The 24,328-nt window shown below is 40.2% G+C and overlaps 1 protein-coding gene across 3 annotated transcripts in view; it reads right to left on the reverse strand.

The window, feature by feature from the left end:
- Tgfb2 (transforming growth factor beta 2) overlaps nt 1-24,328 on the reverse strand; it is a 76,052-nt gene that overhangs the window by 46,296 nt on the left and 5,428 nt on the right. For 2 of the 3 annotated variants that reach the window (XM_090341179.1, XM_090341181.1), the window contains exon 2: nt 13,062-13,145. The exons of the other annotated variant lie outside the window; for it this stretch is intronic. In XM_090341179.1, the coding sequence (XP_090197305.1) occupies nt 13,062-13,145 (84 nt within the window). The remainder of the gene's footprint in view (nt 1-13,061; nt 13,146-24,328) is intronic. 3 annotated transcript variants of the gene reach the window in all.

The raw sequence follows: 24,328 nt of genomic DNA on the forward strand, positions 1-24,328 counted from the left end.
GCTGAATTCATCAGGGGATTAAAGCATTAATCCTTTAGGATTATTAGAACAATGCCCTTGTAATCTAGTCATCTCTGCAAATTCCTCACAGACTCACACATGTGTGTGCTTTGCTTACCTCCTATGAATTTCCCAATTCGATGGAACAATCATGATTTTAACCATTATAGGCACAGCAGTGCGGTTTAGACTCAGGCCTCACAACTACTTGAGTCACATCCCTAAGCCTTTTTGCTTTAGTTATTTTTTAGAAAGGGTTTTAAATTTTTGCCCAGGGCTTGCCAGGACACTAATCCTCCTATCTATGCCTGCTGGAACCACAGCCTGGGCCACCACAAATGGACTAATTGAGTTGAAGCTTTTCTCTTGCTTTGGTTTCACAAGATGATCCTCCAGATCTTTACCTCCTGAACAGCTGGGATTATAGGCATGAGCCACTACACCTAGCATGAGCAAATCTTTTAATCTCTCATCATCTTGTTTGGCTCCTATGTGTAATGGAGAAAATAATAGTCCCATTACTGTCAGGATCAAATATGTCAAAGTCTATGAATTGCATAAGTAAGTACGTTGAGCTCCCAAAATACTACATAAATATGGTCGTTATTATTGTTGCTGTGATTGGCTGTATACCAAATGTGGATAAAAGGAGCAGGAGAGCTGTACATAACCAAAGAGATCCTGTAAGCAAAAGGAGTAAAATTTAATTGGATATTTCTAGACCCCACTGACTGTACATCTAAAAGCATGTGGAGGCAAGTGTAAAATATGATTACAGAGCATCCATTCAATTTCAACTTTGGCCTTTCCAGATTCAGAAACCAGGATACACTGAAGTTTTTAGGAAAGTACAAATTAAAAGCAGAGACCATTTTCAACAGGTCTCATGGTCCCCTCCAAACACTTAAGTAAGACTCTTCCTAAGTGGCAAACTTGAAGAATAATCAGTGACACTGTATATGGAATATTAGGAACAAAGGGAAGGAAGGAAGGAGGAAAGGAGGGAAGGAAAGAAGGAAGGAAGGAAGGAAGGAAGGTGAGGGAGGGAAAGTCCTCATACGTTTAAAGAAAGTAGTTCACATTTCTCCAGTCTACTTTTACATTGCAAGGTAGCCCTGAAACCAGCTGTTCTCTGGGGGTGGTGGAAGGTCATGCTTCAGGGACATGGGTGACAAATGGACTCTTCTGGCTGACTCCCAGCCTGGCTCAGCTGGCTGTGAAGGTAGCTACACTGGAGGGTAGCAGCCACAGATCAAAACCGGAAACAATTCTGATCTTACTTTTTCATTTTTTTCTAGACTTTGAAAACAATTTCACTTGATATTCTCAAGGTATGCCAAATTGAGTTTTTGTTTTTATTTAAGCTGGAATTTCTAGCTTCTCAATAGATTCTCAGAACAGAAAAAGCAAGGAATTTAGTAATGAACTAGAAATAAATGTATGAATGAGTTAATGACGATCTATTCACCAGCTAACATATGTAAGATACCTTTATAAGTTAGATCATTTCTTTGTTTAAAGACATGCTGTTTTAAAGAAAGAAATGCTGTCTTTGTAACTAATCCACACTTAGAGAAAAGAGAAATGAAGTTCAAAAGGTAAGGGATGTGAGTGGTTCAGGACTATAACCTTAGCTTCTCAGGAAGATGAGATCTAGAAGGTCGTGGTTTGAAGCCAACTTCAAGAAGAAAAGTCTACAAAATTATCTCTCTAAACTAAAACACAAGTCTGGAGGCATAGCTCAAATGGTAGAGAGCCAGGTGAACAAATTTAAGGCCCTAAGTTCAAACCCTAATGTTTGCAAAAGAAGAAAGAAGGTGGGGAGGAAAGAATGAAGGGAGGGAGGGAGGGAAAGGAGAGAGGGAAGGAAAGGAGGGAAGAAAGGAAAGGCCAAAAATGAGATACAAGGGGGAAATAAAAAAAGAAAAAAATAGAAAAAGGTATCTGATCTCAATATTATGCCATCAGGATTTTGCCCTGTCTTTTGTATGGGAGACCTGTATTTTCTTTCTAGTAGATCACAATCTAATTGTGACTGCAAGAGTCTTGCTGGCTCAGGGGTGAGTCACTTTTTTTGGCTTATCAACAGTAAGTTGGGATCGAGAAACCAAAGGTTGACATCTTCACGAAGTTGAAAGAAAGGGACCACCGTCTGTTACACAAAAGCCAAAGAAACAGAGAGCCCTATTATATGAACTCCTCTGTCTAGACAGATGACTAAACAGGGGTCCCTCCAGGGTTAGACTTGAATTTCCTCCATTCAGTCTGTTGGATATTTAGCAATAAAAAAGAAAGGGGGGGAAAAACCCGTTTAAAGGCTGCTGTACTAACCCATCCCCCCCCACAGACTCACATGCACACTACCCAGAGAGTAGTTTAAAAGTTGTTTCCATGCAGCCTTCATGTATTAAAACTTCAAGTACAAATCAACTTGAGACAAGAAGAACTCTAAAAATATTTGTGCTGTCTGGCTACAGATCCAAAAGCACTGGCCTAAATGTCCCTTTATGGCTCCAGTGACAGCAGTTTGAACTCACAGAGGGAGCAGGGTCTCATCCAGGTGTCCCTGTGGCAGGGGATAATAAAGCCTTGAGGTTGGCCTTCCCATTTGTCACAGGAGCTGGCAAGTGATCTCTCTCCTACTCCTTAAATGCCCTGGAGATGCTGAACTTTTTCTAACATATAAGATGAAAAATACTACTTAATGGCAAGAAAAAGTTTGTATTCTTGCATCAAGGTTGTGCCTTTGCACATACAGGGTGGTATTTCAATGATGGCTCACCTGTATAAACTTTATTCCTTCCCTCATTTTAAATATGTTGGCTGCCTAAATACGTAACATTCCTTCCTATGTATAAGGATTGGCAGCCCACAGGAACCACCTAAGGAATTTCTAGGGTCCTGGGCCATTGATAGGCACTGGTACTACTCTTACTGCATGCAGTTAGCTGTGTGAAGTGATGCCTGTCTGTAATTACAGCCCTTCCAAAAAGTGGAGGCAGAAGGATCATGAGTTTGAGCCCAGCCTGGCCTATATAGTGAGTTCAAGAACCAGCCTAAACTATAGAATGGGACCTTATCTCAAAAATCAAAAATAACAAATAACAACAAGAGGGGGAGAAAAGGAAAAGGAAATGGAAATCAAGTATGTCATTTGAGCTAGTAGTTTACCAGCCTGCAAACCAAATCAAACCAAAAACAGTATTCAGATTATAGAACAGAATGAAAAGCATCAGGCTTTCATATTACATACTATATTTACTATCCAGCCCAGGAAAGACAATAAACGCATGGATGCATTCAACCTGTATATAAAGATGTACTTGAAAAAACAATTTCCATTTTCTCAATGGGAATACAAAATAACATGCTTTCGCCCTTGATTTAGTTCTAATACCAGCATTCCTACTCATGGGCTTTTCTATATGTCCTTACTTTACATAGGTTTTTCAGGAGGAGAATGCTATATTTAAAAGAAAAAAGAAACATTCAAACTTATCTTTTTCCTTTGCTAATATATGCAAATACCTAAGGTTTTCCCTTAATACATTTTCTTTTTTGAACACCTCATTCTTTTAAATCTATTTTCATTTAAATTTAAGTTTTTCCTCTTACAGAGCTATTAGTAGGATGACCTTTGGCGTCTTACAGACCAAGTTCAAGTCTGGCTCTAATCCTTCTCCACTCTACGAGCCTCTGGAAATTACATGTGGTATCTGTAAGACTCAGTATCCTTATCTATAAAGCTGAGAATACTTGTAGTGCTTATGCTCATGTGGAGGTTAGCTCAGGACCACATGGAACCATTAGTAACTGCTGTTCAGCAGTCTTCCTTGTTATTATTAAAGATATCTGTCAAAACTCAGTCCAAGTGGATACATTTTCTATATTCAGAAACTCACTCAAAATATAACACAGTTAAGACAGTACCGTAATTTTATCAAAAGTTATGACTAACCCTCAAACCAAGAATCCCACACCTGGTTATACATTAAAATCATGAAGTCAGCTTTTGAAAACTAAAGATACCAAATCTCCAGACCAAAATTCCTGCAGGTAGACTAACATCTGTAGCATAAGCAATGCATTGAAGCCTTCCAGCATAATTCTCTGCATATTAGAGCTATCAAACAGAAACCACAGCCTTGGGAGTGGGCAAGGCTCCCAGCTCAGGACCCAAGTGCTTTGACCTCTGAAGCTTAAGTCCAAATAGGCCATGGAACCAGCAAACATTTGGTAGGTTAACTGCTGTTAGTGATTCACCTGCTTGGTTTCTGACAACCTGTTCTCTCCCTGAAAATCACACTGGGGTTAACAATCTTTGAAGGCATAGTGGTTGTCCGTCTTCAGGGAGCTACTTTCCTGGTGTCCTCATGCCAAACATGGACAAGGCAAGAAGTACGTAACGAACTTGGGAAAACAGCAACATAGACTAGGAAAACAGAGAAACAACTTCTGCTGCTGATGTGAACGCACACTCAGTCAGTTCCCCTTTGGAGCAATGATACAATCCAACTGAATATTAGAAAAATATGGTCTGACCATTTAGATTTCAGAAGGATCCAAAACCAATTTAGACTCCAGTTGGTGGACAAAGTTCACATTCAGCAAAACAGTTCCAGCAATTGCATCATGCACACAACAGGGCAATTCAGAAATACAGATGTCCAGCCATGTGCAAAACAATGCTTTCATTTTTGTCTTCTCTTTCCCACTACTGACCCCAAGAGCAGGCTGAAGAAGCTTAGCATCTGTTGCTACTAAGAATAGGCTATGGAGATGATTATTTATGAACTTGCAAGCAGAGTGCTACCTTGCAGGCTTAGGGGCTGTCAGAGCAGACAGCTGTTGCTGAGTTGAGGGTCAGACAGCAGATACATCTGTGTCAGGCAAAGGTTCTTTCTACTTTGCCCACTGGATCCAACAGGTAAGAGGGTAACTAAATGGTCTCCTTGATGAGTTGCTATTAGAACCAAGGTTCAGGTTAGAGCAAATGCAAGGAAATGACATAGTACATAACGCTGAAGTTGGCATAGAACTCAAATGAGAAAGAGCAACAAAACCATACTCTAGGAAATAGCACCAAGGGACACTCTCACAGAAACTTAGCCTGAATCCTTACTGTGGACATCTACCAAATACTGCTGGGCCTGTTAAAGCCGAGATGGAAGTCTAGGGCCTAGAGACTAAGAAATGTCGATGCATGTTTTGAGAGTAAGCCTACATTTCAGTCTTTCTCTGACATACATACATCACATAACAATGTCACACGCAAATATCATATAATACATGAAGTCTTGATTCAGAAGCCTGGTACTTCCAATTGGGCCTTTGATATCAGATGAATTGGTCTGGATTAGGAGGGCATGTCATTTCCTCATCTGGAGAGATATAATTTGTGTGGCTATACTAGCAAACCAACTCCCCAAGTCTTTAGCAAATTTCCATTATAAAGTGTCCTATAATTCTACAGATACACCAACAGTGTGAATCTAAGCATGTCACAACCAAAACATCAAAAGGATTTTTGTTTATGTGGTGGTGCTAGTACTCAGCCTTGAACTCAATGTCTGGTTACTGTCTCATAACTGTTTTTGCTCAGGATGGTGTTTTACCACTTAAGCCATAGCTCTACTTTTAGATTTTTAATGGTTAAAATTGGAGATATGTGTCTCACAGACTTTCCTGCCTGGGGTAGCTTTGAGATCTGAAATTCTCAGATCTCAGCTCCCTGAGTAGTCAGGATAAAAGGTATGAACCATCAGTGATCAACCAGCGTTCTAAACATGAGTGAAATTCTACCCTTTTTCCTAACTCTTCTACCTAGTTTGTAGTACACTGAACTATTTTCTCAAAATTGACTAGCCTTCATTCCTGGACCAATCCCCACACAACCTTTCCTCTGTGCTGCCTTCTGACTATGTTAAAATCAGGTTTGGCCATATGACTTGCTTGTTCAGACTTTGTGGTTCTACCATGGATCACCATGACCAAATTAGAGGATGTTTCGTTGGCCTGGATTCCAAAAAGGAAATCTCACAGAGCACAGTCAACGCACAAGGTCTACCAAGATGAATGCTATATTTCAAACTTCTGATATGCCACAGCACATCACAGGTCCTTCTCTCCATTCTGAGTCTTTGAAAAGAGCTCTCTTGGCTGGGTTGCAGTTGTTTGTACCTGTAATCCTAGCTATTCAAGAGGCTGAGATCTATTGACTGTGATTTGATACCAGCCTGGAAAATGGAAGTCCATGAGATTTTTAACTCTAATTAAACCACCAGAAAGATGGAAGTAGAGCCATGGCTCAAGTGGTAGAGTGCCAACTAAGAGACTCCATCCAGGACCTGAGTTCAAGGCCTAATACTGACACACATGTATTTTAAAAATGTATTTCTTTTATATAAACACATCTTCCCCCCTTGCTGTTCCATGATTCATAAAGATGGCAGTCATAGGAGATCACAACATGAAAGGACAAATCTCCTTCCAGAAAACATAAAATAGCTAGCTTCCTATTGCTGCTTGGTGAAGAAACTAAAATCTCAAAGGTCATCTTTGAAGAAGAAAATATCATCTCTCCTAAGAGGACTTCCTTCACCTCTACGGGCCAAGTTAAGCAATTCTTTTGGCTTCTTAGATGTCTTTACTTATAATCAAGCACACAGTGTTGACATTTTGTTTTTGTTTGATTGGTTTTAGTCTGCCTGACTTCCTCATCCAAGGGTGGCCTCCCTCCCACACGGAGGTCCCGGCTAAAATCCTGCATCTATCACCTGACACCCAGTACAGTCAGTTGAAACTTCTTATACAGTTGGATGAAAGAGCAAAATCAACATTCTGGTATGAAGTCTTATTGTTCAAAACTTCAAGAATTAGAAAGCAAACTCTGGTCCAATAGAAATTTCTTTGACTGATAAGAGACATAGTTTCACAAATTCCTTGGCTTATGACTTCATTGCAAGAAAAGCACTTCCATTTCATGCACAAGGCCCAGCTGGACAGATCCAAATTAAACTCAGACTTTCTGCTTCCCACGGAGAAAGGTAGTCTATCATTCCTGTAGACCCAAGTGTGTGGTCACCTATGATTCTAATGCTCTGTGTTCCTGGTCGCAGAGGTCAGGAGGATGATTACTAGTCAGTACAGCAAAGGCAAATGTCACTAGCTGTCACTGCACATTTATCAGCACAAGATGAGCAATCTAGAGGGTTATTTTCAAGCAGAGAAGACTACAGAGCTAACTCCCTTCTACAGTGGAAGAAGGTGAGTTGCCAATAACTATATAAAAGTAGCCAAACAAACAGCAACAATAAAATGATATAAAGAACCTATCACACTACTTCTTGAAAAGAAATCCACCTATGGCAAGATTGCTTGAGATCTTTTTTTATACGGCAGCATTACACAGAAATGCCAGTTGTAAGATTCCATTCCCAGGCATTACAAAGATCTCTTCACTCCTCCTTTGGATATTCTATGTTTCATTCTCAACCACAGTAGACATTTGGTGAAAAATCACTAGTCTTCCAATTGTATTCACAGGAAAAGCCACAGATCTTAGATGACCCACAATACCCACAGGAACCAGCCCTCATTATATTTATGGGGCAAGGGGAACTGAGGTAGTTGGTCCAGGGTTTTGCTATTGCTCCCCAAGTTGGCCTCAAACATGTGACTTTTTTGCCTCTGCCTCCAGGGTAGAAGGATTACAGGCCTATACTACTATTATCTTTCTAATCTCATTTCCAAGGACACTTTTAATAATCCTAGAACATGTCAAGAACAGCCTAGCAATTTCTATTGCCAGAAATGTCCTTTCCAATCACCCATTCTGATCTCATCTCCTTAAAGAAACCCATCACACATGCTGCATTTTTAAGATCTTGACTTACCCATCCCATCACCTCAGCTCATTCCTATAACCGTTATTGATTTTTGTTTTTCGTTGTCTATCTTCCTCCAACAGGAAGTAAACCCCTCCAAAACAGAGATCTTTGCTTTTGTATTCATTGGGGGGTAACAACTGTGACTAGATCAGTGCCTGATGAAACCAGACATTCAATAAACACTGTTGAATAAATGAATGTTTGCTCTTTTCTTGAGTTTTATACACATTCAGCATTTATTTTAGAATTACATGATGTAGAGATGTTTGAAGCTTTGATGGGAAGTGAACTTGATTGTTCTTCTCATACTTCAATTAGCTATGTTAGTTAGTGATGTTAACAGACAGGGGAATGGGATATAGTAGGATATACTAGGTTGGTTGTCTCCCCAAAAAACTAAAGTAGTAACAGAACATTCATTACCATTTGGTTGGATTCAAAGTGCTGGTGGATCGGAAATCACATCAGATTACCAGAAGTTATAGAGTGGCACAAATTAAATATCAAGTAATTCAGTAATTTAGAGTCCCACCTGCTAATAATTGCTTGTGCAAAACATCATTTGGAAAAAAGGAAAGCTGAGTTTGGCTGAGATGGTAGAGTTTACATTCCATTGTTGGCTAGGTCTTAAACCCATGGAATATATCAGAACAGGATTCAGGCCATAAAGAAGATGGCGGTGCTTTTGACTAACTACTACTTTGGAGGAAATATATACTAACTTATACATTAAATAATAAGTGTCACATATGCATTGAACAACAGCTTTAAAACTCCCCTTCTCTGTGTGGTAGTGCCTGGCTGTATCCCTAAGTACTTAGGATGCAGAGGAAGGAGAATCAAGGGTTTCAGGCCAGACATTTTCTCAAAACCAGGCCAAGAGCCAAATGCCAGTGCCTCACTCCTATAATCCTAGCTACTCAGAAGGCTGGAACTTAGAAAAGAAATATTTGAAGCAAGTCTGGGAAGAAAAGTCAGGAGACTCCATTTCTAAAAGAACAGCAAAAACCTGTGTTGGAGTTGTGGCCCAGATGGTAGAGCAAGAAACCAAGTCAAGTAACTTGAAGTTCTTGGTTCAAATTCTAGTTATTAGCATAAAAAAGAAAAAAATCCATCCATCCATATATACATTCATACAATCCATAGTATCAACAACAAACCATCCCCTGTCATACACCATAGTTGCTTTGTGAAGGCACGTGAGTGAAGGAACTCATACGTGTACATGATTCCAAGATGGGCACTTAACACATGGTCCTTATAAGTAATTTAATTCCTTGAACACTCATGCCCCTCCTCCGTGGTGGAAAGTGAGTAAGGGGATTTGTGTGACACTGGAACAGGTCCACACCATGCTCACATATACAGAAAAGTAGGACACGCAGGGCAAAGACTCAACCAAGGCTGTGGATTCAGGATCCTACGCTTGAAGCATCAGCTGATCAAAAAGAGGCCCCACTGGATCTGACTCTCTTCAATCTGTACAAATGGACCATCTGGGAATCAACAGATCTGGGTAATCAAAGCAGCTGCTTCCTCTAACAGCTGCACACCTGGGTGAGGTTAGGAACATCAGCATGGTCTATTGAGATAGTGCCAACTCCACAGCTCCTCATACCCAGCTGTGCCCACTCAGCAGGCTGAAGACAGGGCCTGGAAATCTCCTTAAAGATGTAGATGTCAGCTGGATGCCATGGCTCACGCCTTTAATCCCAGCTACTCAGAAGGCTGCGATCTGAGGATCATGGTTCAAAACCAGCCCAGGAAAGAAAGTCCATTAGAATCTTTTCTCCAATTGATCACCAGAAAACTGGAAGTGGTGCTGTGGCTCAAGGGGTAGGGCAGTAGCCTTGAGCTGAAGAGCTCAGGGATAGCACCCAGACCCAGAGTTCAAGCCCCAACCCCCCCAAAAAAGATGTACATGTCCAGGGAATGCAAATATGTTGGCCATGCTTGAAATGCTATCGTTAAATTGCAGTTGGCCTACTTAAAAGCCTCCTGCTCAGTAAGGGCTTTAAACACTGGATTTGTCCTTGGGACTGTTCATCTACTCATTCATACAAGTTGTCTCTATTGCTTTGAATTCTTTCTTCTCTCCCTCCCTTCCTTCCTACACTTTTTATTTTTCTTGGCAGTACTGGGGATAGAACTCAGGGCCCTGCACTTGCTAGGCAGTTGCTCTACCACTTGAAGCACACCCCTCTGGAATTTTGAATCATGTATCAGGCAGGTTAACCTCATTTACCATTATTACTGTTGATGCTATGGTAATTTTATGAGATAATTAATGTTTAAAAAAGAAAAGATGTTGTAGCCACATGTCTATAAGGAATGTGGACTTGGGTTTCCCAGGGTATTTTATTTAAAGCTATTGGAGTATCTGAGTGTCCAGTCCCTCAATCTGTGTCAGAACACACACTATTGTCATCAACACTCAGGTTAGAGAATGAGAGGTGCATGAGGCCCCACCTGCCTCCAACCACTGCCTGCACCTCCTTGGAATGGAAAATGGTTCAACACGAGGTGACATGGATGGCCCCCCGAGAGCTGCCTGGCCTGACTGACTCCACTGTTATAACGAGTATTCACAATCAGCATGGAGAAATTCACCCTGACCTGGACGCTTGCCCCCTGGCATTTGCTCACTTACATTTTTATTCAATTACGATTCTAAGAACAGAGACAAAAAAAAAAAAGGCCACGGAGCCCCATTGCTCAGTCATCTTGTCTTGCATGGAAGGTCAGAGAGGGGTCTGCAGACATTTCCCACAGTCCTATCAGCTGAAGTAGGGATGGAAAAGCCCCCAGGTGCAAGGGAACCCACATGGAGCATGCGCCTGAGCTCTATCCCATACTCTCCGAGATGCTCCTGATTTTCTCAGACACATGATGGAGTGGGATGGGTTTCTGGGTTCCCAATCTGCCAAAGGAAGAGAGAAGTTTGCAGGAACTAAGGGATGGAAAACAACCCTAAGGCAAAAGGGAGTGTCTGAGAAGAAAAAAGGAGGAAAGGCCTCTTAACCATACTATGGGAGGAAAGAAAGCATAAAAATTATGAGCCAAATTATAGGCATGGAAGTTCAAAGGGAAAGGGGCTGGAAAGTAAAGCAAGGGCAAGCAAGTTTGGGGTCTCCATGATAGGATGGGGAACACTAAAAGGAGAGTGACATTATAGTATTTATTTATCTATGTATCTATGTGTGTTTGGGTGATTAACTGAAGGTAGGTGTCTCACAGACATTTTGTTGTTGTTGTTGTTGTTGTCCTGGCTGGGTGGCTTCAAGCTTTAAACCTTGATTCTCAGATCTCAGCCTCCTGTGTGTCTGTGACTACAGGAGGGAAGCACTAGTGCTTAGGGATGGTCTTTTCTTGAGCAACCAGTAGGTGCAGGAGCAGGATATGAGTCGTAGGTGCCAGGGACTTGGCTAGGGTTCAACAAACATTTCCCTGCTGTCTTCCCCTCCCCTCTTCCTTTCCAAAAAGTCAGTCCATGAGAAAACAGACATTTAACCCTTGGGAAAAGGCGTGAAATAAGATAAAAATTCAGAGCTTGAAAACATAAGCAGAGCTCTAAAAGCTTGGATTGAATCTTTCATTCATTTATGCCTCAGTTTCTAGCCACTTGGAGGGCTTCTATACTAAAATTAATACATTGATACTGGTTGGTTGATTTAAAAAAATCTTCTGTGGGAAAGACTCCAGTGTTGGCCACTGTCAAAAAACTCTACTGATTCCTAAGAAGGGAGCTTGGGCATGGAGGGTTTACAGAATAAGCATATCCAGAGAAGCAGGCTTCTCCTGGGACAGTAAAACATTTCCCTTGTCCCTATCCAGTACGTAAGCTAAGCCTCACTCATCAAGGACCTCAAAATCCATGCCAATTCTAAGACTACATGTGTTCCTTTTCTTTCCAGGCATGACTTAGGGACAACTTAGCTGCTAAGATCACTCAAGGCCTCTTTTGTGCTGTGGGCCCACTGCCCTGCACTCAGTCGGCACTCAGTATATGCAGGTGGAATTGATTCATGGTCCAATGCAAAAAGAAGAAGAAAACTCTGTCTTCAGCATTGCTTAGTCTAACACATAGCCTTGTCTTTGAGGAGCATCTACTGAATTTGGGGGTTCAAAGGAAGGTGGTTTGAGCAAGTGGTAAGCTCCCGGGCCTAGTTAGCTGAAGGCTTAACCTATGACAATCCATTTTATCATGTAATACAGACATGCTAATGTGAAGTTCACAAATACTGGCTTCAGCATGACTTGCTCACAGACCTCCCTCTGGAACTCAAAGGAGAAAATCATTTTTTTTTAAAACTAGTTCAGTACAAGAAACATTAATTCAATGGAACTAGGAAAGTTGAGGTGCTAAGTGGAGTTGAAGGAAATGGGGAAGAATGACAAAAGAAATGATATTGATCTTGTAAACTGACATGTGGAATTTGAAACCCCTTTGTATAACTACTTAAAGATGTTAAAAAATAAATTAAATATACATACAAGGATAAAACATTATGTAACAACTATGTACCAGGAATAGTCACACAGATACAAAGAAGATATGAAAACAGACCTTCCTTTCACATTTAAGCAATACTCTTGGACATTCCACAATATTACCTGCCATGGTGGTCAGAAGTTCAGTGCTTAAAAAATCTCTGTGACTGGGCTGGGCACTGTGGCTCACGCCTGTAATCCTCGCTTCTCAGGAGGCTGAGATCTGAAGATCACAGTTCAAAGCCAACTCAGGTACAAAAGTCTTATCTCTAACCACCAGAAAAAATGGAAGTGGCACTGTGGTTCAAGTGGTAGAGCACTAACCTTGAGCTGAAGAGCTCAGGGACAGCGCTTAGGCCCAGAGTTCAAGCCCCATGACTGACCAAAACAAACAAATAAACAAACAAAACCTCTGTGACAATGGAACACCTGTGTTATACCCACTAGTCATTTTGCTTTCAAGTCATGACATTACCTCCAAAGCACTCAGAAAAAAAATGTTTTTCCCTCATCAAAATCTGATCTGAAAATTTCTAGAACATTCATGATAACTGAGCCATCAGGCTGCACTTCCTAATCCTATCTTGCCTCTGATGAAATTCTCTCCCCTGGAGACAGATAATAAAGAAGGACTCAATAGCACCATGTCAAAGGAGGAATAAAGTGGATGAGTGTACTCACCAAGGTACCCACAGAGCACCTGGGACTGTCTGGTGCACAAGCTGCCCACAGAGCCAGAGGGTGTTGTAACAACTGGGCAGATAGCTAGGAGTTTTAAAAAGCACAGTCATTAGCTATTTGACTGAAGAGAGGCCTGGCACAGAACTATACAAGATTCAAAGTTGAAGAGAGACTCATGAGTGTCCTTACAACCCGCCCCCTCCCCCAGGAACATAAAATCCCTACTCCCCTTGTCAGTGGCTCAACACTCAGGATCCATGCAGAGTATGACCCCACATCTGCTGACCATCACTCTCCTAAATTGCCTCTCCTTCAACATGCTTGGTCACTAAAGTGATAGTGTACAACTGACATACTGAAATGGGGAAATAAATATCCCAGAATGTATTAAAGATGAATCAGAAAGGCCTCCACCTCCTCCATCCTTTGACAAGATAGGCTATTGGTTAAGGAAAAAAAAATATTGAGTTCTCACTTGGCTGGCCCAGATTTCAGTTCTTGAAATTACCTGTCAGCATTTGTAAACTGCATTATGAAAGCTCTCTCTTGAAGGAATCAAAAACACAAACTCTATTGGTTTGGAACTGCTTCGCTACAGTTTCAAAAGCTTCAGTTCTCTGAAATCCACTCATTAAATATTTCTTCTGCCCAAGAGTAAGGCCATCCAGAAATCTTGGATTTCACTTTCTTTAAAGTAACAGCAACTACATTTTGGCATTGCCTAGCTTACTCTTAAGAGAAGAAAACATACTAAAAAATATAACCTGGGCCAGGCATTCAGTTACTCAGGACACTGATGCTGAGATCTGAAAACTGAGAAAAAAAAATCCATGAGACTCATCTCTATTTAACCAGCAAAAAGCCAGAAACAGAGAAATGACTCAAGTGGTAAAACACCAGGCTGATCAAAAAGAAACGCCAAATGAAAACTTGAGGGGTGAGTTCAAGCCCCACTAACAGCACAAATAAAACAAACAAATAAATTAACCTCAGAAGGAAAAGAGTCTAAGGGCTTTCTGAGTACTTAAAGGCCTTCCTGTCTTCGGAAGGATTTTCATAGATGTGGACATTCAATCATTGATCTTTCTTGAATTTTGGAATCTAAATTTACACAAACCTCTGTATCTACAAGATGAAATACAGTTTATCTGTAATGAAACTACGATATTTAAAAGGTGGCTAAGAAGTATTTGTTATCTGACAGTGGTGATCAAATGAGCTCGGGGACTCAACCCTAGCCTGGCATGATAAAATTTTGTCTTAACTCCTTGAATACATTTCAAATCTATGTACAACTTCTATTTACCCAGGAGTAACACTGCTACCATTCAGACTTGAATGAACCCTGAGCCTTCTTTTGACAGAAGACAAAAGTCTCGTAGATCCCACTCTCAATTATTATTTTTTTTGCCAGGCTTTTGCCTCTTACCACCAATTTTAAAATGGATAATGACAACTTTCCCCATTTCCTGTAACTTACCGCCTCCAACATTCATCCCACTAACAAGATCTCAATAATATAGTCCTGCATATGTGTGGATTACACCTTCTAGAAAGAAGAACACAGTATACTTTCTAGACAGAATTTTCCTGCCAGTACTGGAGCTTGAATCAGAGCCTGGGTGCTTTCCCTTAGCTTTTATAGTTTTATATCTGGCCTTTGGCAGTTAATTGGAGATGAATTTCAGTGACTTTCCTGCACAGGCTGGCTTTGAATTGAGACCCTCAGATATCAGCATCTTGAGTAGATTGGACTATAGATCTGACCACTGTCACTGGCTGGAACTTTTTTAAAAGTTGAGATGGCACTGTACAGCCAATGTGGCATGGAAGCCAGAGGCCCAGTACCAGGGTTCACATCAGCAGGACGACTGTCAGCTTGTCTCCATATGTTGATTCCAGCTCCCATATGTTGCCACCAATAAGCATACATACTGTTTATTTTTAGAGCTTCACTACAGTATGATCAAGAGAAAACTCCATCTCTTAAAAGACAGAAAGCTACACTGGGTGTAAGCTGTTTATCACAAGATTCGTAAGTCAAACAGTCTTTTCAGTAATATCTGACCTTTAAAAAGAGATGCTGAAATTTATCCTGAAGAAACAGAGAATACAGAATGAGTTGCTTGGTTTACAATGCTGTTTCTCTCAACTATAACCTGATGGGGGTGAAAGTATGGGGTGAGGAGACAGTGGATTTAAGAACCTTCTTCAGGCCAGTGTATGTTGTAGTATACTATCCTATGCTCCAGCAATGTCACTGCTAGTATTTATTCAAAAGATTACAAACCTGTTTATAGTAAAGCCACCAGCACAACCATGTTCATTGAAGCACTATTCACCATAGCCAAGGTATGGAATCATCCCAGATACCCCTCAGTGGATGAATGTATCAAGAAGATGTACGATTTATACACAATAGCATTTTACTCATCCATTAGAAAAATATTGTACTATTTGTAAATAGAAAGCCTTGAGAAAAATTATGTTAAATGAAGCAAATCATACTCAGAGAGACAAAGGATCCATGTTTTCCCCTATGTGTGAAAGCTAGATTTAGATTATAAATTTCCATTGGGTAGAATGAAGTATACACAAATGTGTTAGCAAAAATATGGTAGATTCAAGGGAAAAATCACTGTAATCCTTTAGAAAGGCAAAGTCTAGGTTCAAGAAAATAAATACCCAGAAGTGGGTACTTGAAAAGAATGGGATGGGTCAAAGGGAAAGGGAAGGATAAATGAAAAGGGAAAATACAGTCAAGAATTCCTACAAAATTAAGAGCGATGGAAGGGATGGGTAGAAGAGGATGCATAAGAATTTTGAAAGGGGTGATCAAAATGCACTGTATTCTTAAACTGCTTTGTTAAATGGAAAGTGCTCTGTGCAACTACTTAAAGATAATTTTAAAATGTAGAAAAGACAGAAGGGAGACATTTTCTGTCCATGGAATTCAGGTCCCTGAGATTGCCCATTGTGACCTAGGTCATTATAGTCTGTGTGGGAACAAGGTGAGGGAACTGTTATCATTTTTAATTTCCAGTATTCAGTCCTTAAATAGGCAACATTGGTTTGCTCTGACTCTGCTATAAAAATTTCAGTGTTAAAACCTTGCCTTACATTGCCCTGCCTTTCCTTCTGTTTCCTCCCTTCCTGCTTTTTTCTTTTTCTTTCTTTCATTTATTTTGATTTATTTTTTATTTTTAAGCAGAACCAAACCTTACAGGTGAATATAATAAGTTGAGTGGAGATATAAGGATATAAATAATAACCACTCAGACTACAGAAAGCAGCCTCTAATTTTAAATAATCAGTTTCAATTATCCATCTGATCAAATTTGCACTGTGGTATGGATATCCTTTTTTCAGATCAATAAAGCTTTGGAATTATGCATAAATCAGTTCTTTTTTCTTGTTCTTCTTTTTTCAGTTTTTCAAAATTATTATAAACATGATATACAGAATAGTTACAGTTATATGTCAGGTACATTTCATTTTGAACAATGAAGTGACTTCTAATATAATTAAGCAATTATAATATGAACCTTTAAAGTACTATGTTTTATTTTTTTTAACCTATAATGACTAAGCTATAAAATAAATCAATTACAACCAATGAGGTTATTCTTCTTGATGAATTGCTTTAGGTCAAATGAGATTTTGTATAAAATGGTTTATGATCCAAGCACCTGCAGTTCACACCTGTAATTTTAGCTATCCAGGAGGCTGAGATCTAATGATTGTGGTTTGAAGCCAGTCTGGGCAGGAAAGTCCAAATAGGAAGGTCCATGAGACTCTTATTTCCAACTAACCACCACAATGCCGGAAAAGGGACTGTGGCTCAAGTAGTAGAGTAGTACGATTAAGAATAAAAGCTCAAGTCCTAGAACCATCACTGAAAAAAAAAAAAAGACAGAAAAAAAGAAAGTTTATATAAACTATAAGTCACAAACACCTGTATTAATGGTTCTCAACCTTTATTATACAAAAGCATTTTTGTGCAAGCTATTATAAATACAGATATCCAAGCCTTTGTTTCCTCCACTATATAGATTAGTCTTTTAAGATGGGCTCTAGAAACCTTGCATCTAACCAAGAATGTCATATGATCCTCACACAGGTGGTTTAGAAGCACACTCTAGAAAAAATGAATGATGTTTACTGTCATTAAAAATTCTCAACAAGGTTTGGGTCAAATTAGCTCCTAACCCAATCTTCCCTACTTCTTTACACAAACATGTAATTTAGTGCTCTGTGACTATAGTTCTATAAGTGGATACTGTCATTTCCTCCTGATGGGAAATTATAATGAATTTCTACTCTTTTTAGACAATTGCCATAACTGTTGCTGAGAAGAAAAACAGGTCCAAATATATAATAATCTAGAGTGGGCTTGCCTTAAAGTTTTTTTTTTTTTGTCAGTCTTGGGGACTGAACTCAGTACTGTCCTCGGGCTTTCCTCAAGGTTAGTGCTCAACCACTTGAGCCACAGTGCCAGTTCTGGCTTTTCAAAAATGTGGTACCAAGGAATCAAACCTGGGTCTTCATGCATGCTAGGCAAGTACTCTACCACTAGGCCAAACTCCCAGCATTGTTAAGGTCTTCTTTCTAGAATCTGAGTACTTGGACAAAGAATTCATGAAACTAGACATCATTTTATGCATACTATTCATTACTGATGGTGATACTTTTCTGACATTGAAATTCTTTTGAATCATATATCACCTCAATCCACAGAGAAGAAAAGTACAAGTTTCATAGGAATAAAAAGTGGCAATTCTCCTTCCCCTCACCAAACCCAACAAACCAATCACTAGTGAACTAAAAAGAGACTTATCAAAAGAAGAGGTTAAAATGGCAACAAAAAAAAAAAACCCACATATGAGAAAATGTTCATTATCCATGGTCATAAAGGAAATGCAAATAAAAACGTTAAGATACCACCTTACCCCAATTAGATTGGCCAATATTCTGGACTCAGACAATGACAAATGCTGGCAGGGTTGGGGAGAATGAGGAACCCTATTGCACTGCTGGTGGGAATGTAAACTAGTACAGCCATTCTGGAAGGCAGTTTGGAGGTTTCTTATAAAACTGAAAATAGACCTTCCCTATGATCCAGCCATACCACTTCTAGGCATCTATCCTGAGAATCATAACCCAGGATATGATAAGGACACCTGCTCAGCCATGTTCATCTCTGCACTATTTACAATAGCCAAATGATAGAAACAATCCAGATGCCCTACTGTAGATGAATGGATACAAAAAATGTGATATATCTATACAATGGAATTCTACATAGCCAACAGACAAGATAAAATAATGGCATTTGCAAGAAGTAGATGAATCTAGAATGAATCATATTGAGTGAGATATGTCAAGATTCAAGGAACAAAAGGCACATGGTCTCCTTTATATGTGGATATTAGATCCAAACAGTACAAGAGTGATGACTCAATATTCGGTTATAGACATGGTCTTAGAGATATAAACATAACCACATAGACATAAAAATCTATGATGGGATATATACTCTACAGACATAGTGTTATATAGATTGATATGTATCTATGACATACAAACCCTCAGTTTAATTTTATTTATGTTCTAAAATCTATGTGCCAGTGATTGCATATAGAGATTCCCCTTCTTGAATACGTGTTAAACATGACATTTGAAATATGATGTAAAAATCAGTGTTAATAAAATTTTTTGAGAAAGAGTGGCAATTCATGGATCTAACCAATGACTTAAGTCATTGAACACTGTATGATGACTTAATACTACAAAGAGCTACAAATGAGTGACTGAAGGACTAATCAAATCAGTGCAACTTTTAAAAAATGATTCAAGATGTCTCAGGTAGAAACAAATGGCAGCAAACTAGTACTGTGCAATTTAAAAGACATCTCTAAAGGTGAGACCATATAGCACCTCAGGCAGTGGCTATAATTCAAGTTTGGCTCTGTATAGCCTACTTCCAGGTAAGAGTATCACACAAGCTCTTTCCTTTCTCTGTCCCCATCTTTAAACTGCAGAGTCTGAATGCTGAGATGTGCCTGAATGACTGTCCAACTGAAAGCCTTTTGTCTAGCTCCCTGGTGGTCTAGTGGTGAAGAGTCAGAAAATCCTAAGAGCAGAGAAACATCCTCTGTCTGTGATGAGTTCATTTCTCTTCTAAAGCAGAAATCAGAATAATTAGTCATTTTTTGTCTTTCTGAGCCAGCAGCTTAACAACAAGAATTCATTATAAAAGAAGAGAAATTATTCTAGTAGTGTTGCTCCAATGCAGAGAAGTGGAAAAAAGTCAAGTCAATGGACAAAGAAATGAATGGTCATATAAACAAAAGAGCCCTCACCCTACCACACTGAAGGAATCTAGACAGAAGAATATGTTATAATCTTGATCTATGAAGCATAAATGCATGAGTACCAAATATACTGGAATAAATATCAAACTTAAACATTAAATGATATTTCCCAGAACATTCCTTCCATTTTGTTTTGACAATAATAAATATTATATTATTCTTAAAATTCCACGCTAATTTTTTTTCAGGTAAAAAGATTTTCAGAGTACTTGACTTGTATCTTTCTGAGAACTAAACTGCGTTCTTGTTCAGAAGATGAAGTAACAAATAAGGATTCTTACAACAGCCTAAAGTTATGAATGAATGGTTATCTGTAAACTAGCTTGTCAGGAGAGATGTGGTATTTGTCAGTGTGCTGTGGGTTAGAGAGGAAGCCAGAAGAACAGAGCCAAGATCTAAATCACAACACTTTCCTTTTCCTTTCATGAGCCTGGAAAGATGCTACAGAATTTTCTGAAACAAACAACTCCACAAGGGTACTCCTATTCTCAAATAGCTGCTCTATGACTTTTCTTTCAAAAAAATGCCATGTCTCTTCTCCAGGAATAACCTGCCTCTTAGTTACCAACCCAGAAAGGGCCAGGAAGGCCTGGGGCAACAGGAACACTCGCCCTGGGAACCGAGATGTGTGGAACAGGCTAGTGTGAGAGAAAACAGCTGCCTGTGGAGGGTTGGCAATGCATTCAAACTATTTTCAGAAGGTTTGGGCTTCACAACATCCAGAAAGCATTTTCCATCTGCCTTCAGTTTCTCCAGTCACTGTGGTTAAAGGAACATCTCAGCCAAACATTTCCAACTTATCAGGCATAACAAATGCAAGTGCTCATTTTAGAGAATGGAAGGATGGTCCCAGTTCACACAGGATGGCTTTCTCAGTACCACAAAACTTTCCCTTCCTCTAAAGGGCAAATATCTCTTAGAATAAAGCTGTGAAATATCCCTAGGTTGTATCAAGAAAGCCCAGGTGCTAATAACTCACTGAGAGAATACCTTCCACTGCTAATGGTGACCCATGACCTTAAGGTTGGCTGCTTCTCTCTGCTATCACCACTTAGGTTTTCTTTTCCCCTCCTCAAATCCTTTACTGTGTTTCTCAAACAGTCTGGCTCTTCCTCTCCTAGAACTTCTTCTTTGAGACTTCTCCCTAATATTTAACAAGTAAAGCCTAACAGCTCACTGCACTAGAAATGAAGTTAACCAGAGTCTAACATAGCTTCCAGGCAGGGCTCGTCCTTGGATTCAAATATCCTAATTCCTTTAAAACAGAGACTCTAAGTTGGACACTGGTGGCTCATGTGTTTAATCCTAGCTAGTCAAGAGGCAGGGAGCTGAGGATCAGCTGGAAGCCAGCCTGGGCAGAAAAGTCCCTGGGAGATTCCTATTTCCAATTGACTGCTCAAAACTCAGAAGTAGAGCTGTGGCTCAAAATGATGGAGGGCTAGCCTTGAACAAAAAAGACTTCAGGGATAGTGCTCAGGCCCTGAGGTCAAACCCCACCAAAGGAAAAAAAAAATGACAAAAACAAACAAACCAAAACAGAGACTCCCCTGGAAGGAGAGGGAGAGAGGAGAGCCAGGAAGAAGGCTGGGAACAGGCCCACAAATGTCTGGAGCATCAGCTAGAATGCTTCTTAGTTTGCTTTACAAATGAAGAAACTGACATGTGAAGGGGCCTCCACCCTGATGCCAAAGTCAATAACAGCAAAGCCAGGATCTGGTATCAGTAGGACAGTTCTGGTAACTTGCATGGAGAGCCACGCTGCTAACCAAACCTAATTACTTCTTAACTGATACCAACGGCCAGCAGAAGGACTTCCTGTCATCCATTCTATCATTTCCTTTCCAGCCTGCGATATTTGAGGTGTCATTGCCTTTCTTGTTGGGCTTTGTATGATTTCCCAAGTCCTTGTTCATTACACAACACCATTCTGCCTTCCCAAATAACTCTGAAAAGGATAAGAGAAATGCTTTTCATGAACGTTTGTGAAGAAGGAAAGAGAAAAAAAAAGCCAAAATGAAACAAACAAAAAAAACTAGAGGGAAGGAAAATACCAAAACCAAAACACAGATGCTGGTCCACTCTTGTAATCCCAGCTACTCAGGAGGTGGAGGTAAAAACGACTAGGGTTCAAGGCTAGCCCACACAAAGTTAATAAGACTATCTCAAAAACAAAAACACAAACCAAAGGACTATGGGTATAGCTCAAGTGTTAGACTGTTTACCCAGCATGAACAAAATCCTGAGTCTTATATTTGCTATTGCAAACAAAAACCATAACTGGAGTCTGGATAAATCTCAATTTTTATATCAAGCACAGATAGATGGGGTCAAGAAAGAAAACTCAAGCTTTGGGCAGAACCTCCATAGTACTTATCAGGTGCACTTCCCCTGACGTTACAAGGAGCAAAGCAACCCTGGGTCTCCTCTGCAGACATTAGAACTCGCAAAGCCTTTGGGTGATTCATTCCTATTCTGTAGAGAATGCTCATTTACTTGCCAAACATGGACAGAGCAAAGACAACATGTGAGGTTTTGTAGAACTACAGAGAAGTCAGACTGATTCTTGTCCTACATCAAAGAAGGCAGCCCAGAATACAACAGCAAAAGAAAGAGGTCAAGATACACATCAAGATACTAAGAATTGAGAGGAAAATTCAATTAAATGTGACTAGGAAAATTGAGGTCTTCACTAAAAGTCTGGCTTGGCACTGTGGCTCAAGTGATAGAGCACTAGCCTTAAACACAAAGAGGCTCAAGCACAGCACCCAGACCCTGAGTTCAAGCCCCACAACTGACAAAAAAAAAAAAAGAAAGGAAAGAAGGAAAAAAGGAAGGAAGGAAGCAAGCAAGCAAGCAGGAAGGGAAGATGGGGTCTCTCAAGGAGGTGGTTTCATTCTAAGTCTAGAAAAATGGTAAAGGATGTCAAAAGATTATCACCTATTGAAAGAAACTGAAGAAACAGAGGCTTAGCCTCTGTCCCATTGGCTGAAGGCCAAGACAAAGTGGCAAGAATATGGCTTTCAGGTAGGAATTTAATAAGAGAGAAGACTCAGACTTTGAAAAGTTTCTGATGTTATCTCAGAAATCTCAACCTCAGACTACTAAATTCTCAAGGCATTCTTACATGGAAAGTTTCCAGCTTTGTCATTCTCCGTGCCCTGCCCATGCAGGGCAAAAAGCCACCTAGAAAATCTGAAGCAAGGGAAGCAAACTCATTGAGTAGAATGTGCAAAGTAAAGAATGAGATCCCAAGACATCCTGGGCTCCTGGGAATGGCCCCCAGGGCATCACTTCCGATAATGTTTCAATGACTATAAACCCTAGATCCTCTCTTATAACCAGTGGGACGTGGGAGTCAACTGGAGTGATAGTGCTTCTTTAGTGGTCCATAAAATAACAGTGCATCTTAAAGTAAATGGTGTTTGCCATGCAAAGGTCCACTAGGTACCAAAGAAGCTGCACCCAGTGATTCTTTGTACTGGCATGGATCCTTTAAAATCCAAGGAAGCAGGTGGCCCAGGAAAGAAACTGTAGCCCTCTATACTAACAGCCTGCCATCTCACAGAAATGTAACAGTGTAACCAACAGGGACATGCTTAAGTATTTTCCCTAAGAAAAGGTGGCCATTGGGCCAAGGTGAAAGGCCAGAAGACAACCATGGATTGTGAGGAAGACTAAAGGTGTTTTCATACAAGGTCAAGGCCATCCAGCCAATGCAAATAGCAACGTAGAGGCAAGGGGCTGTGGAGTCAAACACTCACTTCTGGCTATGAGAGGCTAAAAAAGAAACCAAACAACCACCCACCCAAAGCAGCTTATGATTATAGCAGGATGCAAATCTCTTCTAAACAAATGGCAGAAGCAAACCTTTCAGTCTAAACAAACCCATCAAAGAATCCTTAACATGTTATTAAAATAAAATACCTGCAGAACACTGAATTCCAAAGTTAAAAAAAACGATCTTTGTTTAAAACAATCTTTTTTCTTAAGTGTACCATATGTTTCGAAAATGACAATGGAAACATTTGTTTATCTCAGGCAGAGCCACATTTCATCAGGCTGCTGGGAATCTGCAAAGTAGAATACACCCTTAAGCAGAAGAACTGCCTAAGCAGAGCAGGCACATCTGGTATATTGAAATTCTCTCTCCAGGATCCCTCCAGGACCGGAAATGCTACAAAACAGCTGAAAGGGCTACTTTCAGAGTGGCATGCTTTGCTATTCATCTCTACCCTTAGCAGTGGCAAGTGGGGAAGGAGTTCAACCCTAGCCAGGGTCATGATACTTCTCTCCCAGGGCTAGGCTCCATCATTCTACTTTCCAGAGCCTTCTAATGCTGCAGCCCAAAGTGTGTTGTAATCTCTGGGTAAGGGCCTAGGAGTCTGTGACCTCCTTGATTCTAACCCAGATTTGATGTGGGTTCAACAGTGAGTCATGAATTCTTTATTCTCATCTTTGTTTCCTCTAGGAAAAGGGATCTGTCATCCTTTCATATCTTTATATGGAAGATGATGCAGGAGGTGACATCAGCAGGGCTGCACCAGCAAGAAGTCACCATTCGGGAAGCATGGCACTTGCGTGCAGCACTGGGTCATTGTGGAGACACAGGGCTGCAGTTTCTTTCAGGTGGGTCTCCTTGGGAGAGAGAGGACGCTGATGGACTTCACTTGGGAGCAAACACTAACCGCGTCAGTTTAAAGATAGATATTTCTGTGGAAGGTTCTTTTCTAATACGAAAAATAAAAAAATAAAAAGGCAGATCCTGAAGGGGGAGAATGTGGGCTCAGTAAATGTGACCACAATTAGGCACTGGAGTTAGGACAGAGAATGGCCTGTTATATATAACTCAATCATTCTACCAGTCAACCAGATCTGTCTTTGATATCTCTTTTC

Source organism: Megascapheus bottae, chromosome 10 (genome assembly GCF_031878675.1).
Source record: "Megascapheus bottae isolate mThoBot1 chromosome 10, mThoBot2.hap1, whole genome shotgun sequence".
In the NCBI taxonomy this organism is placed as follows: Eukaryota; Metazoa; Chordata; class Mammalia; order Rodentia; family Geomyidae; genus Megascapheus; species Megascapheus bottae.